We start from the raw sequence: 15751 nt of genomic DNA, 5'->3' as shown, positions 1-15751 counted from the left end.
TGTGTTCACAAATCCAACTGAATTTTAGAAGTAAGGACAAACGGACAAGAGGCAAACTCCAAACACCTTCAGCTCCAACTGCAGCAAACGGGAATAAAGGTATTTTGTCATTTGAGCTAACTCTGTGTGCATGCCATTTATAATATTTAGGTGAAGAAATGGAAATTCAATCTACTTTGTTTTGGTTCATGACCTAAATCCCCAAATAAATGACACTGGCGTTTGTGGCATGGCAAATCAAAATTGTGGAAAGAGTGGAAAACCCCCAAACATTTAGAGTAGTCTGTCAGATAAATATGACAGGTAACGGTTATTTAAATCTGCCACAAGCTGATTGGGACTGCAGACATCTGATCAAGCAGCGAAGACAATGTGCCGGTGAAGGAACAGGCAGATGGTGCCCCCATTCTTTCTGATTGCAGCCTGCTATCACACCTTTCCCTAAAAAAAAAAGTCACACATAAAAGAGGATATCATGACAAACAAGCTTCCTGGAAGGAATCTGAGTTGAGAGGAAATATATTTCAAAGGGGATGGCTCTTCAAATATTCATACAAAGCATCCTGTATCCTTCTTTTACAACTTTTTCCACGTTTTTTTTTTTTTGTTTGTTTTTTGGCAGTGTTGAGATGATAAATCCCATTATTTTCCTTCCAATTCCAAACTCTAATTACACTCTAACAAAATCAGATAAAGCTTTACGTATGAAGCCCTGGGCTTTAGGGATTTCTGGAGATGAATTTGCAAATCAGAGAGGATTACAGAGGCCTGGATTCAAGCTGCTCTGTGAGAAAGTCTCATCAAAGCCAATACGTAAGACGGACTCCCTTCCCTTCACTTCCCTTCCGCTTCCTCCAATTCCTACCTGGCAGGGAAAAGTCCTTGTAGGTGATACGGCCTTCTTCATTCGGACTATTTGTGTCTCAAAGCGTTCACCACATCCTGAGAACCTTTTCCTGCCATCTGTTAAATGCAAAGCCAGGAAATTGGAGTTTACCTACCCTCCCATTGTAAACTGGCAGCAGATTCGTGTGTGGCGTTTTTTTTTTCCCCCTGCGTGGATACTTGAAAGAGGCTGGATGAGTGTTGCACAAACATGCGTGTGACCATCAAGGCAGGTTTGACAGGATGTGACTCGGTCAGCGAAAACAAAACCCCAAGCGATGGTGGACCCCCCCACCCAAAATGAAAAAACACAAGCCACGCTCACATCTGTTACTTGCTTTCATTTTCGTCTGTCCACTGCGGCAGGCTGTCGGAGCTCCCGAACTCGGCCTGGACACATCCCAGAGCTCCACGATCCGTCTTAACTGGGATAAAAATAAAAGAAGGCTGTGGGACGTGTGTAGTCTCACCGCCACAGCTACACGAACCCTGTGAATGGGCTGCAGATGTGCCGGTTGCTGTCCACAGCGACAGACGGAGGGCGCAGGAGAAGATGTGCGACAGGAAGAAATGGTTAATATCAATCTGCTCTGAATCTAGCAGATCTAACAGTTTCAGGCTTAATTAGTTCAGGATCTTTGCTTTTTCTTATTTTTGTAAGAATTAATGCTTTCTGCGTTAAAAAAAGGGTTTTGAAACATCTGCTTTAATCATTAATGATTCAATGGTGAATACTGAAACAGAGCACATAAAATTTATGCCAATTACATTATTTTATTGTTTAAAATTCACTTTTCCGTTACTAACACTATGCAACTCTAGTCAGTTTATTTTAAAAGTTTCGAGCCGTTAGCCTCTGGGAAGGTTTCTTTTCACATCTACCCTTTAGTTGGCTCTAAACATCTTCCAAACAAATTTGATCTGCTTCAGTTTTCCCTTAGCAGAAAAGAATCCCCAAAGCATAATGCTGCCGCCACAATATTTTACTGAGGGAATGTTTATGTATATCATTTTGGTCTCGTCTGATTAAAAGTCTTTCTTTCACATGTTTGCTTTATTCCCTTGGCAAACATCGGAGTCCTCCACAGCACAGCTGTATTTATGTTGAAATTAAGCTACACAAGTGGAGTCCCCTAAATAATTAGTATGAAATACAACATATAAATTATTACATTTTCATTATTTTTATTAGTATAAAAAAACATGAAATATTGTCCTTTTACTTCACTATGGTGTGTTAATTTGAGTTAGCATACCACATACAATCTCAACAAAATGATTCTGATGGTTTAAAGATGTACAAGTCGCGCACATTATAAAACCAATAGGAAAGAAGTGAATAAGTCGCATTCAGCCTCAACTTATTTCTCAACCTCAACTAGAAATGGATTTTCCAGATGTGCCCAAAGTTCACTCAAATCCCCAAATACCCCCAATTCCCTGAAGGGTCCTTTAAAACAAGTTTTCTTAAGAGTCCAGTGACAAAAGGCTGCAAAATACATCATTCAAATCACACAGGCTTCACAGATCTTCCAAGTATTTCAAAGTAATAGAAAACTGCAAATGTTTCATGTATGTGGCCCATTGGAGGCAAAATACAAACTTGAGGGTTGAAATGCATATTGATTTAAATCAATGTATCTAATTAAACTAGGAGGTAATGATGCACTACAATAGTCGTTTTCAAGACAATTATAGACAATCATATATAAATATAATCTAAGTGTATCATCTCCATGTGCATATGCATAAGTGTCTCAGCTTTTTAGTTTCGTAGAATGACTTTTAAGTCCGACGACGGCGTAGCATCTAGGAGACAGCAGGGGGTCGAACAGCTGAACCAATGCAGAGAAGGACACACCCTCCTACAGGACAAAAGAAACACACATTTCATACAATGCCTGGCTAAAGTATAAACCACGAGTCCTGGTCATGAAGCATCACACGGATGGTTCTTGACCAGGACTTTGATAAACTTGCCAAGGAGGTACTTCAGTTTTTTGATTCAAGTGTAAGAGCAGGAATGCATCCAAACGTTCCAGAACATCGGCTCTCGAGGAGTGGAGGTGCAGACTGTTAGGGCTGGATGATCAGGGTGGTTCAGTGTTAGCTTTCAAACGCACTGAGATTTGCCAAAAAAACTGGTCTCATTCCAACAGAACACCTTCGTCCACTTGCTTGTTGTGCCCCATCGGTGGTTTGTAGAAAATTGCCAAAGGCCAGATTTGTGCAGGATAAACATTCATGCTGACAGGTTTTCCCTCCTGAGCTCTGTGCCTCTCCAGCTCCTCCAGAGTTACCATGAGGTTAATAGTTTTAGGTGAATGGCCACATTTTGGTACCTTTGTGTCAGTTCAGCCTTTTTGAAAAGATGAACTGAATACTGAGACAAACCTTTTTCCTGACTAATATTCTCCAACAAACACACACATTGCAAATGCATGGAACACTTTTTAGGTGTTTGTTGGTGTTTTGTTTTTTGTTTTTTTTAGAAAAAGAACAAAACAAAACATTTTTCACCCTACATATTTCCCACTTGCAGACTCTTTTTAAAAAAAAAAAAGTAAAATCACGTAAAATAAACCTTTGGCAAAGCACTATAATTTCTGTTCTGTGTGGTGTTTATCTTGGAGAACATTCCAAAAATTGGTTTAGAGTGAACTCCTGTTTGTGTGGAAGAACACTGCTTGCATTTGTCGTGTCTATAACTAATGCAACAGAAAATTTACTAAATACCTCAATCTGTCAGTGTTGGGTTGCATAAGTTTGGCTTCGCGTGATTCCGAACTCATCACCACATGGGTTACATTACTGTGCTTCTATCATCATCGTTTTCATCCTCGAGGGACAGCCTTCAGCCCAGACCGGTGATGTTGATGTTACGTAGTTTGATTACATGACCCTAATGAGGAAGTCCATCTGACACATTAACCGCATGTAATCACCACTTCAAAGCTTTTCGGAGACTTCGTATCGCCTCACGATGACTCTGAGCAAAGATTAGCTTGTTGTGTTTGGCCTAGGAAACAGAAGACTGCGAAACTGCAGGCTGCGTTCAATTTGGCTGACACCTATATTAATGTCAGTGGTCCTGATTTCAGCTGACATTTCTGCATGTTCGCTTTAATCATTGGGGAGGCGTATTTCAAAATCCCAATCAACGAGCTGTAAGAGCCAATCACAAATGATGAGTCCAGCTGAAACGTAATGAAAGGAAATCAGAGCTGGAGCACTGCTTGGGTGATCAAATCAGCTGCGTTTGTTGCTCTATTTTCATCAAATTTTTTCGATTGTTTTGTTCTTTTTTATTTATATCCGAAGATCCCTAAAAAGCAGTTGCGTACTTTCCAGCAGCCATTTTAAAAAAAAATCTTACTTGTGCAGTTCCAGTGGGTAAGAGAAAAGGATGTTTTATGTCAAGTAAAACGGGAAGTCATGAAAAGCAAATTAAATGTCTCTAGGCAATCAGTAAGCATTTTAAATGCTTCAGTAAGACTTTTGTATAAATTAATACAGTAATAAAAAATTCAAATAATGGTATTTTTTTCCACTACAAATGCATTCAAATTAATGTTAAATATCACTTTAGGTTGTCTTATTATTATTTGTCAGGGTTTTTACATGGCTTTTCCAGGGATTGCAATGAATTTTCTTTAATACCAGAGAAACATATTGAGTAGCTATGAAATGCGTTTTTGAAATCATTTGTTTCTTATGAGTAAAAAAACTATCTGGACTTTCTCCCTTGTTATTTCAAGAATTAAGTGAAACTTATCTACATTTCTTAGAACATGGAGTTCAATTTAACTAGTCACACCCAAGCCTGACAACTGTCTGACCTGGAGAACAAAGGGTTGGTGCTGGTGTAAGTCTTGGGTTGCTTTGCTGATTCAAAACTTGGACAACATGCTGAAATTGGTGGAACCATAAAATCTGAATCAGAGGCTTTGTGTTGACCTTAGGCCGGTGGTTTGTACTAAAACCTCTTATATTGTTTAGTAATTCTGCCAATAAGAGTCAATGAAAATTCATTCGTTGTAATAAAAAAGACTCGCGGCCAGATATTTGAAACAACTGCTGTTTTACACAACCTAAAAGAGACGGACACATTACCTGTTCTTTCAGGTAGCAGAGACGATCCAGCAGAATCAGACCCTCGATGCATGGAGCAAGGGCCACCTTCAGCTGCAGAAAAGAAGACGTGTGGAGTGAAGCTACGGTTAGTGAAAGGAGCTTTTTTGATGTAGTTTAAATGTTCCTGTGAGTCACTCCCTTTAGCTCATGTCTTGTTCTGACATTTAACATAAAACAGCTCTGTGACTTGTTCCCATCCCATTGCTAGCGTGCAATCACCCTCAAAAAAACAATAGTGCTTTATGTCCAGAAAGTAAATTTGTATTGTGGCTGACACCATAATTAGCAGCCTCGGGGAAAACAAAACCAGGGCTGGTTTTCCTCCTCAGTTCAATTTTAGTCACGCAATTCCCCACAGATCTATAATTTATTTACAATTTGCAGGAATTAAAATACTTTACACCAAATTCCCTGAATTTTTGTGGTGGAAATGGTACAGCGTTTACGACAAAAATAAACCCGTAGATGCCATACGAGCTGTAAATGGTTGCAGGCTTCTTAGACATTTTCACGTCCGAGCTCTATGCATTTCACAGTATCACATTTCCAAACTCTCAGCCTTTTTTACCCCAATCGTAAAATACGAATCTCCGTAGAAACCCTGGGTGTCGTCTGCTTACCATGTTAAAGGCGTGCATCTCGTCCATCCGTGCTTTGTACGTGTCGTGGTAGCTCTGAATGTCACTGTCACAAAGCTGCAGAGGAAGAAGTCAAACAATGAGGGCGTGGAATATGTAGCTAAAAGAATTTTAAAAATTGTTTTTTTGAGAGAAGACAGTGAGTGAGGCTCGTAAATTGTTTACAATTTTTAGGACTTGTGAGAAACAGATAAAAATACGTCATACTATTCTGGGGCAAACCAGATTTTGACTCGCCAGCCTTGCGAACCATGACAGCATCTTTACAGCTTGCTGAAATAATACTTCGGCTCCTATATACAGTTATAAATCTCAACCTGGTGGTGGAAATGTGAAATGGATGTTTGCTATGTTTCCAGGAGTTTGTTTCGGGGAAGCGTTGTAAGATGAATGTAGTAATTGTGCGTCTGACCTTTGAGTCATCCAGCTCCAATCGGTGCAGAGCTCGCCGAACGTAGTCCACAAATGATTTTGCTTTGGAATAAACATTTCCGACCCGCTTCTCGCTGTGGAGCAAACACACTATTTCTCAGTTCTGGCACGCTCGAACAAACAAACCTGTCACTCCTTCAATGTGTCCCCAGTTTCGCTTTAAATCACACTTTGGAAATCAAGCCCTACCAAAGGGCTTAACAATGATGAATAGCTTATGTCTAGCGGGGGGAAGTAATGGATATTCGATGCTAATGGCTGTCGTTAAACTGAGGTTCAGAGGGCAGGAAGGGCTCAGTGTCTTTTAGGAATATTTGATCTTGTCTGCAGCATAAACATTTGATAAGGACTGAACTGAGGTCAGCTGCATTTCCCTCAATTGTTCCCGGATGAAATCTTGCAGTGGGAAGACGTATTTTCACACCAACTGAAAATGTGAACTTTTAAAAGGCATAAATATACCTGATTTATTTATTTTTTTTGTAAACGTTGCGATATGCTTCAATAATTGGCTTTAATTTGAACTGAATGTGTTGAAATTAAGACTTAACCCTATAATCTGTAATTGGTTAACACATATCCAAAGCAAACAATTCTTTGGATATGTGTTATCCAAAGATAACACATATCTTTGTGGCAAAATGCCATATCTGTACACATTTACAGCTCTTAGTACTGAGCACGAGGCTTGGAACACCTGATCTGTTCAACTTCTTTTTACTAAGTTCTGTATGTGCTTATTGAATGACTGTACTTGTATTAGGATTGTATTTGAAACATAATCAATTACAAATTTATTGATGGAACTTGACTTAATGTCGTGTTTTGATTGTTAATTCTATGTTGCATTGTGTTTCTGTGTCTGACATGATGTAAAGCACTTTGAAATGCCTTGCTGCTGAAATGTGCTATAAAAATAAAATTTGATTGATTGATTGATTGTGCTGGACCTACCATCAAGATGAAGAAGTAAAATTAACGCTCACGTTTAAAGGCACTGGACTCTATTACTGTTAGCTCAACTTGTTTATACTGATAAAATTCTTCAAAGGTTTGATGTTTGGAATGATAAGTGTGTTATGGTACTGCAAAAATGAAGGAAATCATAACTGGCTAACACCTAAGATTAGTGACATGAAGAGCATTTTGATCAAAGCTAAACAGCCTGTAATTTCTCGCATTTCTATCTCATTGCAGCTGTTTATAATTTTAAGAACGTAACAGACGACTGTCAACACTTCCAAGCTAATCTTTGTTTCAACAGGGTTATTTTCAACTCCACGGTCTGGTATAATTCATGGCGCGCTCCATAACTGACTACATGTGGCTTTTGTTTGCAAGTCTCGGTTCATTTGAACTCAAACAAACCAGAAACAAAAAGTTTTCCGTTTTGGTTCAGTGCAGTAAAAGCAAGCCTTTTGGACCGCTTTGAAAGCTCGACGCCTGCTCTGTTCTGCATCCTGCTCACAATTTTAACTATTGCTGTGACCGCCGGTCACACAAAATGTCCTAAATTGCTCTGTGTTACCTTTTATAGGAGCTGTAGTGGTCCCTCAGAATAACATGAAGCACTGCTCGGTAGAACAAAGACTCCATCTGAATCTGAAGCAAAAAGATAAAGCGCTTTACTGTGATGTTGCTCCAAACGGTGAGTCAATATTTCGGACACTTCCCCAAAAGTTAATGCAACACCAGCAGGCAATCAAGCCTGCTTTTGGATTCGTGCCTCTGCTCCAACGGTAATAATCAATCTTTCCGTGATTGCATTAATATTTATAAACATTCCATATTAATGGCAGCGGGTATCATGTGTCGAAGTTGGCCCGCAGCCTCTTAGCTCCATGTTTTTGAATAAATACACCAAAGTCAATCAGTGACTTAAAACAACAGCAGCAGCATTAATGGACTGATTGTTTAAATGCATGCAGATCTACAGCAATGATGGAGAGCAGCCTGGGAGGTTATTAATTCTGCGTGTTTGTGGTTTGAAATGAGCTGATGGATTTGTTTAGTTAAAAGTAATGATAGATCCGCAGCGGTTGTTTCCATTCTTGTGTGACGATGACTTTTAGTTTAACATATTGAGAATGATAAGTAGGAATGCTTTACTTACACCCTGGCCAAGTGAGACTCGCTCCAGTGCCTGTTTTGTAGTAGGAAGAAGAAGAAGAAGAAGAAGAGGAAAAAAAGGATTGTTATAATGAAGTGTGTTCTGGTAGGGGAAACATTTTTTGTAGACACAAGGGGGAAAACAAAGCAGTGCTGAACTGAAACATTATGACCACCTCTAACTTAATATGCTGATGACGGCTCATGGACAGCTGCTAAATTGGCCGTAGTTTTCCTTCAACACTCCACCCATGCAGTACACCAGACCCTCAGCACATAACCTCTGACCAATGTAAACTAACAGTTGGTCAGAGGTTTTTTTTAGGTTTTAAAATCCTCATTTTGACTCCTCCACACATGTTGTGGCTCTCAAAGGTGTACGCAAGTTTTTGTGGCGTAAACAAATGAGGCCATGATAAATACTTTTAAAACTTGTGTAGATGATTATTATTATGTTCTGAGCAATCAATAAAATCTCTTGAAAACACAAAGAAAAATAGCTGCCATAACCTGGATGCGTAAATGTGCCAACATTAAAACGGATATTTTATTGAATTCATTTTCAGAAAAAAACAAAAAGTTTTTTTTCTGGAATTAAAAAGAAAAATCTTAAATAAATAATAAAATAAAATAAAATAAAGCTAAAAAAAGATAACTTCTCGATGCCATTGTGCATGGATCTTTTGTACCAAACTTTGCTTTTCCAGAGCTCTCCATGCCAACTGTCAGATAAGAATAGTTTGCCTTATGTCAAACTCACTCAGGTCCTCCCTGCTGCCCATTTCCCCTGCCCACCGACCACAAGAACTGAGTCCCCACTTTCACCAGCCCATAAACAGCCACATAACATAATAATTAAAAGAGTATTAGCTTCATCTGTGGGTGATGAAAACGGTCTTGGCTCATCGCCGCTCTTCACTGTCAGCTTGAGGGTTCTGCTAACAAAGACGTGCCTGACAACACACATTTCTTTGTGTCATCGCACTCACCAAACATGCTGACATCCTGGCATTCCTGCCGCAGAAACAGGACTGACTGCGGAGGTACTGACTCAGGGGGAAACCACACGCAGTCTGCAACGGTTTCTCTGGCAGGGAAGAGACGGAGATAAACTCGAGTTTGCTGACTGAGCAATTGGGCTCTGAAATGTTGTTCCACTAATGTGATTCCTCGTTAGAAAAAGGGCAAAATTGCAGCTTGCATCTGCGCATATTTGCGTCACCTCAAGCAATCCTGAACAGGAGGAACAATAGTCCTTTTCACTTGCATTGCAATCTAAAACAACAATGTATTTTATTGCAATTTGTTGTTGCAGTAAATCGCAACAATGTACAAAAGTTCAACTATGTAATCTTTTGCGAGACACTAAATTGTATTATTTTACAATGACAGGTTTTTATTTTTCATCACAGCAAAGTTGTGATTTATTTACTGCACTGAATACAGAAATGTAATCTTAGCAGTGATCCCACAAACACAAATATTTATGCATTTCAGTCCCAAGATGAAATTCGGTTATAATCCACTTAATTCTACATAATGTGTTTTCTAAAAGGAATCAATATTCAGGAGGGAAAAACAGTTAACTGTTCAAATGATTTGTTTGCATTGATTTTACAGCAGAAATGGCAAACCTTTTCAATCTGCTCTGCTTTTAAACGTTAAAAATATATTCATAGTCTGAGGTGCATAACCTAAAAGAGAAAACATTTCAAATTTGCATTAAAAACACACAAAATTCACAATTATGACATGCATGAGCCTAACCAAACTTAAGCAGTTTGAGGAAAACTTCATATGTGAAAAAGAACCTACAGTGTTTGTGAGGTTGTAGAAGTTTTTAGCGTTATGAACCACATATTTCGGAGCAAGGGCGTTTCAAGAGCCTTCACATACATACATATTTCAAATGGGAGGGTAGTGGGTGTTGCTATCTGATGGCCTGACATCCTTCTCATGTCATTTCTAAAAGGGGTCAGTGGCTGAGGGCGAGGAATGGTGCATGCAGAAGGATGCTGTGTAAGGAGGTACTAATAGCATACTGCTTTCATGTGCGGCTGCGGTCAGGTTAAACTGTTCCGGACACATAATCACATTAGCAGCCACGTTAACTTCCCCCTCTGCCCAGCGTATGACCTGCTGACACAGAAGCTTAGAAACAAATGGAAAGGAGAAGCCCTCTTCTCCCCCACCCGTCTGAATGTTAGAGGTAGAGCAAAACGGATACCAAACGTTTATTTTTGGCTCCATGTTTGCAAATGCAGGATATTTAAATGTTTTTTCTTGTTTGGTTTACATGGAGATAAGAAAAACTTTGTTGTGACAGCTTGTTGTGGTAGAGGAATGGCAAAACCAACTGCTTAAGAGGCAGACCAGCTTACAAACTGAGACCACGCAGAATGTGGTGTGCTTGGTTAGCCATTAGCCAGGAAAGTCTAAGAGCTGACTTGCTGGAAATAATAACACCACTATGTCCTTTGCTATTTTTGATTCCTTGGATACCTTTATGGACTATTCATAGCTGCAAGTACAATGGAAGCATCTATTCCTGCAAGTAAGAGTTCTTAGGTTTTGACCATCACCATAGCAACATGTCTGGTTATACTAGCCTACAGACTACCAACCCTTCTTGGATAATGTCAAAAATCGTTAAGGAATAGCTTGAGAAGAAGTGTAAGTGTGAGACATTGATTTGGTACCAAATTAATCGGATCTATGAGCAAACATCCAAACATCCATCTGGTATGTACTGTTCCAGGGGTCTGCAACATGGGGCTCCGGGGCCACAAGTGGCTCTTTGGACCTTGCACAGTGGTTCTTAATAGTTGTGGCCAAAAATGAAAAAGAACCAACTAGTATTTTTAAAATTAGATATAACAAATGCAGTTGTTCTTTGTTTGTTTTTTGTTTTTTTAACCAGTTTCTGAGTTTATTCTTTGTAATATTTGCATTGGAATTCCACATAAAAACGATTGGTCATTAGGTTAGAATCTGTGCATTTTTTATTTTTATTTTTACATAATTTTCCATCCCAGGGAGAAAAAAATTCATCCTCTTACTAAATTTTATTTTAATCTTTATTTTAAATCTGAAAAATAGACAGAAAACAGTGCTTCTTTAAAAAGGACAACATTTCTATAGCAAATATTTATCTAAAATTATAAGTTGTCTTTTTTGTTTTTTCAAAAAGACGTGTGACATTTGCGACTTTAACTGAGTTTTATTTGACTGGCCTGAGAGTAAAATTGACCCGTTAGGTTGTAAACGCTGCAGACTCCTCTGCTGGACTAACAAGTGTGAAACACGGAGCTCCCACCTGGCAGCTTCCAATACAAGGACCAGCTGCTAACTTCAATCAGAGCTGTTATGGAAGCATAAAGTGAGACCGACACAGAATAATCCGAATGTTCATAATGTTATGTTTAATTGGTGCAAAAGCAATAAAAAAGGTAAATGTCTGTTATCCTGTAAGAGCAGGTGTTGTTGCTTTTGTGAAATGCTATACTGATCCCAAATGAGGTAATCTCCATGGATAATGTCATTTAACGGAATTGCATAAATTCCAAACCGGCAGCCTAAATAAACACATAACCTTGTGCGATGAAGTGTTTCAGCTTTCTAAATCCTTCTTAGGAAAGGGTGGGCCACCATGGGAGCTGGCCTGCAGCCCACATTGCAAGAGTGGGCTGCAGGCCTCAGTTAAAAAAGTGGCAAAGTGTGGAACGGATCGTTTTTAATTGGCTGAGATGGTATCACTTTCAGGTTTCTGATGTTCAGACGAGCTCTGATGATGTTGGTGTGGAAAGTCAAGTTCTTAACAAGAAGAGAGGCTGCTGTAACAGCAGGAAGACACATGTAGACAATTTCACACCGAATAAACTAGAATCTGAAGGAATATACAAAACCTGGCAGATATCAGGCTCCCAAATTAAGAGGCAGCGAGACGAGTTCAATTCAGAGTGCAAAAGATGAGTAACAATGAATTCCTTCACACACAGAAGCTGTAGAATGGTTTCCTTTGACTCAGTTTCCTCTCCAAGTACAAAGGTTTTGAAATGCCGAACTTTCAGCAGCCGGCGCTGTAACGACTCTAACTGTTGAATCCTGGAGCTCAACATGACCTGTAGATTAGGAACTTGGCTCAGTCGCTTCCCTCTCAGTGGAATATTTGACTTGTTTCCCACAAAAGCCACACTGAAATGTTTATGTGGTTTGTGGGAAATGAAGGAAGGCGATAGTTCAGAGTGATAATATCAGAGAGTACAGGAGCTATAAGCTAAAGCTAAAACAAAACGCCGCAACGAAATGTGACAAAATGTCCAGATACAAAAACAAAACTGTTCTAATTAGGCTTTCTTTTCAGAAGAATTTAGCAGATTTTTTTTAAAAAGCAAAAAGCTAGCATTTTAAACTAACATGATGCATTAGCCATCAGCGCCGTTTGTGCAGTTAGTATTGCTAGGACAGCTGTCTGTGTGTATTCCTTAGAGAGAATGTACCATTACCCCTGAGATGTACATGTTTAGCATGTTCTTCATTGACACAAAGCAGTAGTTAATACTTCAAAAGGTTAAAACAAGCAAAACTTGTGCTCTGTTCTGTCTTCCTGTTATCTGATAAAAGTCTTGCTCTCTCTTGATCTCTGGCAGCTTCATGTTCATGTTGGCAGCAACATGAAAGTTGACAACGGTGTTTCTTACAGCCTCTCACGTCTCTGTGCTTCCTCCAGCTTGCATTTGTTGCACCAGATTAACACTAAATCTTACAAAACTTGAGTCTTCTACAGTCAGTAACACCATCAACACTGAAAAGTGTTGCTGTCATGTGCGACCTAGAAGAGCTTAGTATGACTTGACCTTGAACTGCCTGAAATTCAATCTTTTTTTATTGAAGAAAGGCTATGATTTGATTTTATATATATATTGTTTAACATACACAACACAACATATTTTCATGTTCTATTTGAATTGAACATTTCTTCTGTGTTTTATTCCCATTTTATTGCTTTATTTAGGGTATCAAGGCACTGGTTGGCCCCAGGCATTCCTTCAGATTTGTGTGTGTGTGTGTGTGTGTCTGTGTGTGCTTGCGTGTGGGTGTGTGTGTGTGGTTACCCTGTCCGTCCGGGTTAAACTCCTCAGACAGCAGGTGATAGCAGCAGCCCACGCCGCAGACGGCAGACAGCTCCGGCTTCGCCACAAACATCCTCAGCGTGCTCGCAGCCAAGTCGCCACACGTGTGCAGGCCGACCATGACAGCTTCCTGGAGTTTGGTGGAAAACACGCAGGGCAAAAAAAAAGAAGAGAACAGAGGATGAGGCGGAGGAGAACGGGAGAAGATCGATGGTAGAATTTATTGACGATGACAATGGCAGTCACACCACTGACTCGCTCGCTACTCCAGCAAGTGAAAGTTTAGACGCTGCTGTGGGAGTCAAGTTTGCTACTAACCCATATGGTTTCCTCTACCTTACACACAATAAATGCATTCTCAGAAGGTTTTTTTTTTGTCTCACCTCCAGCTCAGTGATGAGATCCCGCAGCTCAGTTTCTGACGTGACATAAGACGTGAGCGGTGAAAACACGCCGTCGGCGCCCTCTCCTCTGCTTCGAGCTTTCTTCTCCAGGTTCTCTCTCTTCCTCCTCTCCCTCTCCTCCACACTGAGCTGACTTGGAGAAACTCTGGGGGATGGAGGCTGAATCACATCTGCCGACAGAGCGCTCAGAAAGAGCTCCCCTGCTTCTGGACTAAGCTCCAACTGAGTTTCTGCAGCTGGAGCGTCTACTGACACCCCTGCATCCTGCTGAGAGCCACTTCCCGCTAAAGCGTCCCCGTCCTGATTCAGCCCAGGTTTCCTTTCCACCATCTCCGTTTGAAGCGAGGATTGGGGCTCCGCTTGGGTCTGTGCTGCTTTTGAGCGTTTCTGGTACACTCGTGAGAACTTCTTGAGCTTCCTGTTCCTCTCCTGAGCACCATGCGTGTTAGTGCTGGAGGAGTCAATGCCGAACACCTGGAGGCCGTACTGCAGCGACAGGAAGGAGCTCAGGTAGCCCTTCCCTGACCCCACGTCTATCACCTAGAATTCAGTACGTATTTTTATAATGTTTCCTTTCTTTACAATTATTCAAAAACCAATTTCAATAAAAACATGTATATTTCACTTTATATTTCAAATGATTACATGAATAAACTTGCATTACTCTACCTGTTTGACTCCACAATGCTGGGTCAAACAAGCCACCACCTTAGACATGCACTGGACTTCATGGGATTTCTTTGAGTTCATAAACTCATCTGGCTCCAGTTTATCTGTTACAAAGAAAAATCCAGGTTAAAAAATGTTGCTTGAGCTCCCCCCAAAAACCTTCATCATCTGAGCTGAACGTCCGTGGACAATCGTCTACTGGTTTTGTATTCTTAGGAAAAAGCCCTACCGGTTTCTGCACACTCCAACTCGCTGCCTCTCAGGCTCTGCAGCAGCTCATCCCTGCTCACACACACTCCAAGGCCAGGAAGGGATTGGGCCTTGGCCTCCTCTAGCAGCTCATGGATGTCAACCAGCCGGTTTGAATGAATGCAAAACCCAAATGTGGTCCTGGAATGCTCTGCTGAAAAGGAAAAACACAAAGTGATACTAAGTTTTAATATTTATTTATTGTCTATTTAAACTGGAGAATTCCATTTGAAAGTGCATCTACCTTCAATAATTCCCAGCTAGAGCGGCTATGATAATGTCAATTAAGGTTGCAGCCAATTAGGAATGAATGATTTTGTTTAATTTTGTTTATAATAATAAAACATGTCCTGATGTTGCCAAATAATGAAACCTTAATGCATAATAGCTCCTCTGAAAGCTTATTTATCTGCTTATCATCTGTTGGTGAAAACGATGGAGAGTCTCCAGCTCCTTTCCAGCTGACCTATTGTGCAGTAAGAGTCGGTCATGATAACTGGAAGAGCTAAAGAGATTCACAGTCCAGGTGAGAGAATGTGTCAAAATCAATGGTGTTAGTTATAAACTCAAATACGGCTTCTGTGGAAGAAGTAAAGAGTTCAGAAGTCCAAATGTTCAGACCTAAATATGTGGAAAGAAAATGTCAAGGTTTTTATTTGTATATAAAAAAGAAAAAAATTTTAACATGTATGTACTATCATATAAAACACGTTTTATTTATTTTGTATTTTTTTGTTTTGTTTTAACATAACAATGTGAGAAAGTTCAAGGGGAATTGGCACTTTTGCCAGGCATGCACTGTTTCTCTCTCTGACGTCTTGTCTGTATTTACCCTTTTCTTTGTGTTCTGGCGCTCCCTGCTGGTCGCTACCGGAACTGACTGCAGCCAGGACCTCTTGTGGCGTCACGGCAATGAACCGCTTCCACACGTCGTGCGTGTAAAACTCGACTGTGTGAGCATTAGCGATGGCTAGAGTCCCCGACAGGAAGCGCTTTACTTCATCTATCCGCCGCTGAATTTCTGTAAGGCTGCAACAGGAAGATTTCATTTTGAAAAGCGATTTAAAGAGAACCTCAAAAGCATGTGCACTGTTTCCTT

The 15751-nt window shown here is 40.1% G+C and overlaps 1 protein-coding gene across 4 annotated transcripts; it reads right to left on the bottom strand.

Annotated features, from left to right (window-relative positions):
- Positions 1–602: 602 nt before the first annotated feature.
- Positions 603–15736, bottom strand: mettl25 (methyltransferase like 25). Of its 4 annotated transcripts, none has more exons than XM_028043669.1 (12): positions 15485–15736; positions 14633–14806; positions 14404–14507; positions 13714–14274; positions 13313–13460; positions 9188–9285; positions 8203–8232; positions 7618–7691; positions 6070–6163; positions 5640–5714; positions 4999–5070; positions 603–2750 (listed from the first exon to the last, which is right to left on the bottom strand). In XM_028043669.1, the coding sequence occupies exons 1-12, from the start codon at positions 15699–15701 to the stop codon at positions 2643–2645; spliced, it is 1755 nt and encodes a 584-aa protein (XP_027899470.1). In that variant the 5' UTR covers positions 15702–15736; the 3' UTR covers positions 603–2642. The 4 variants fall into 4 exon arrangements, 2 of the variants coding, with proteins under 2 accessions (XP_027899470.1, XP_027899471.1); XM_028043670.1 differs by having other exon boundaries at positions 14633–14803; XR_003598872.1 differs by lacking the exon at positions 603–2750 and having other exon boundaries at positions 5055–5070; positions 5640–6163.
- Positions 15737–15751: the final 15 nt, after the last annotated feature.

Source organism: Xiphophorus couchianus, chromosome 17 (genome assembly GCF_001444195.1).
Source record: "Xiphophorus couchianus chromosome 17, X_couchianus-1.0, whole genome shotgun sequence".
In the NCBI taxonomy this organism is placed as follows: domain Eukaryota; kingdom Metazoa; phylum Chordata; class Actinopteri; order Cyprinodontiformes; family Poeciliidae; genus Xiphophorus; species Xiphophorus couchianus.
The sequence above is the reverse complement of the archived record's forward strand: the minus strand, read 5'-3'. Positions and strand labels throughout refer to the sequence as shown.

What these genes read in the sequence shown, in the direction of transcription:
- mettl25 (XM_028043669.1), bottom strand. Translation starts at nt 15,701, where the DNA reads ATGAAATCTTCCTGTTGCAGCCTTACAGAAATTCAGCGGCGGATAGAT. An exon ending in ATCTCATCACTGAGCTGGAG is followed by an intron (nt 13,461 to 13,713) that starts GTGAGACAAAAA and finishes ACCAAACTCCAG; the next exon opens with GAAGCTGTCATGGTCGGCCT. An exon ending in AGATGCACGCCTTTAACATG is followed by an intron (nt 5,071 to 5,639) that starts GTAAGCAGACGA and finishes TCTTTTCTGCAG; the next exon opens with CTGAAGGTGGCCCTTGCTCC.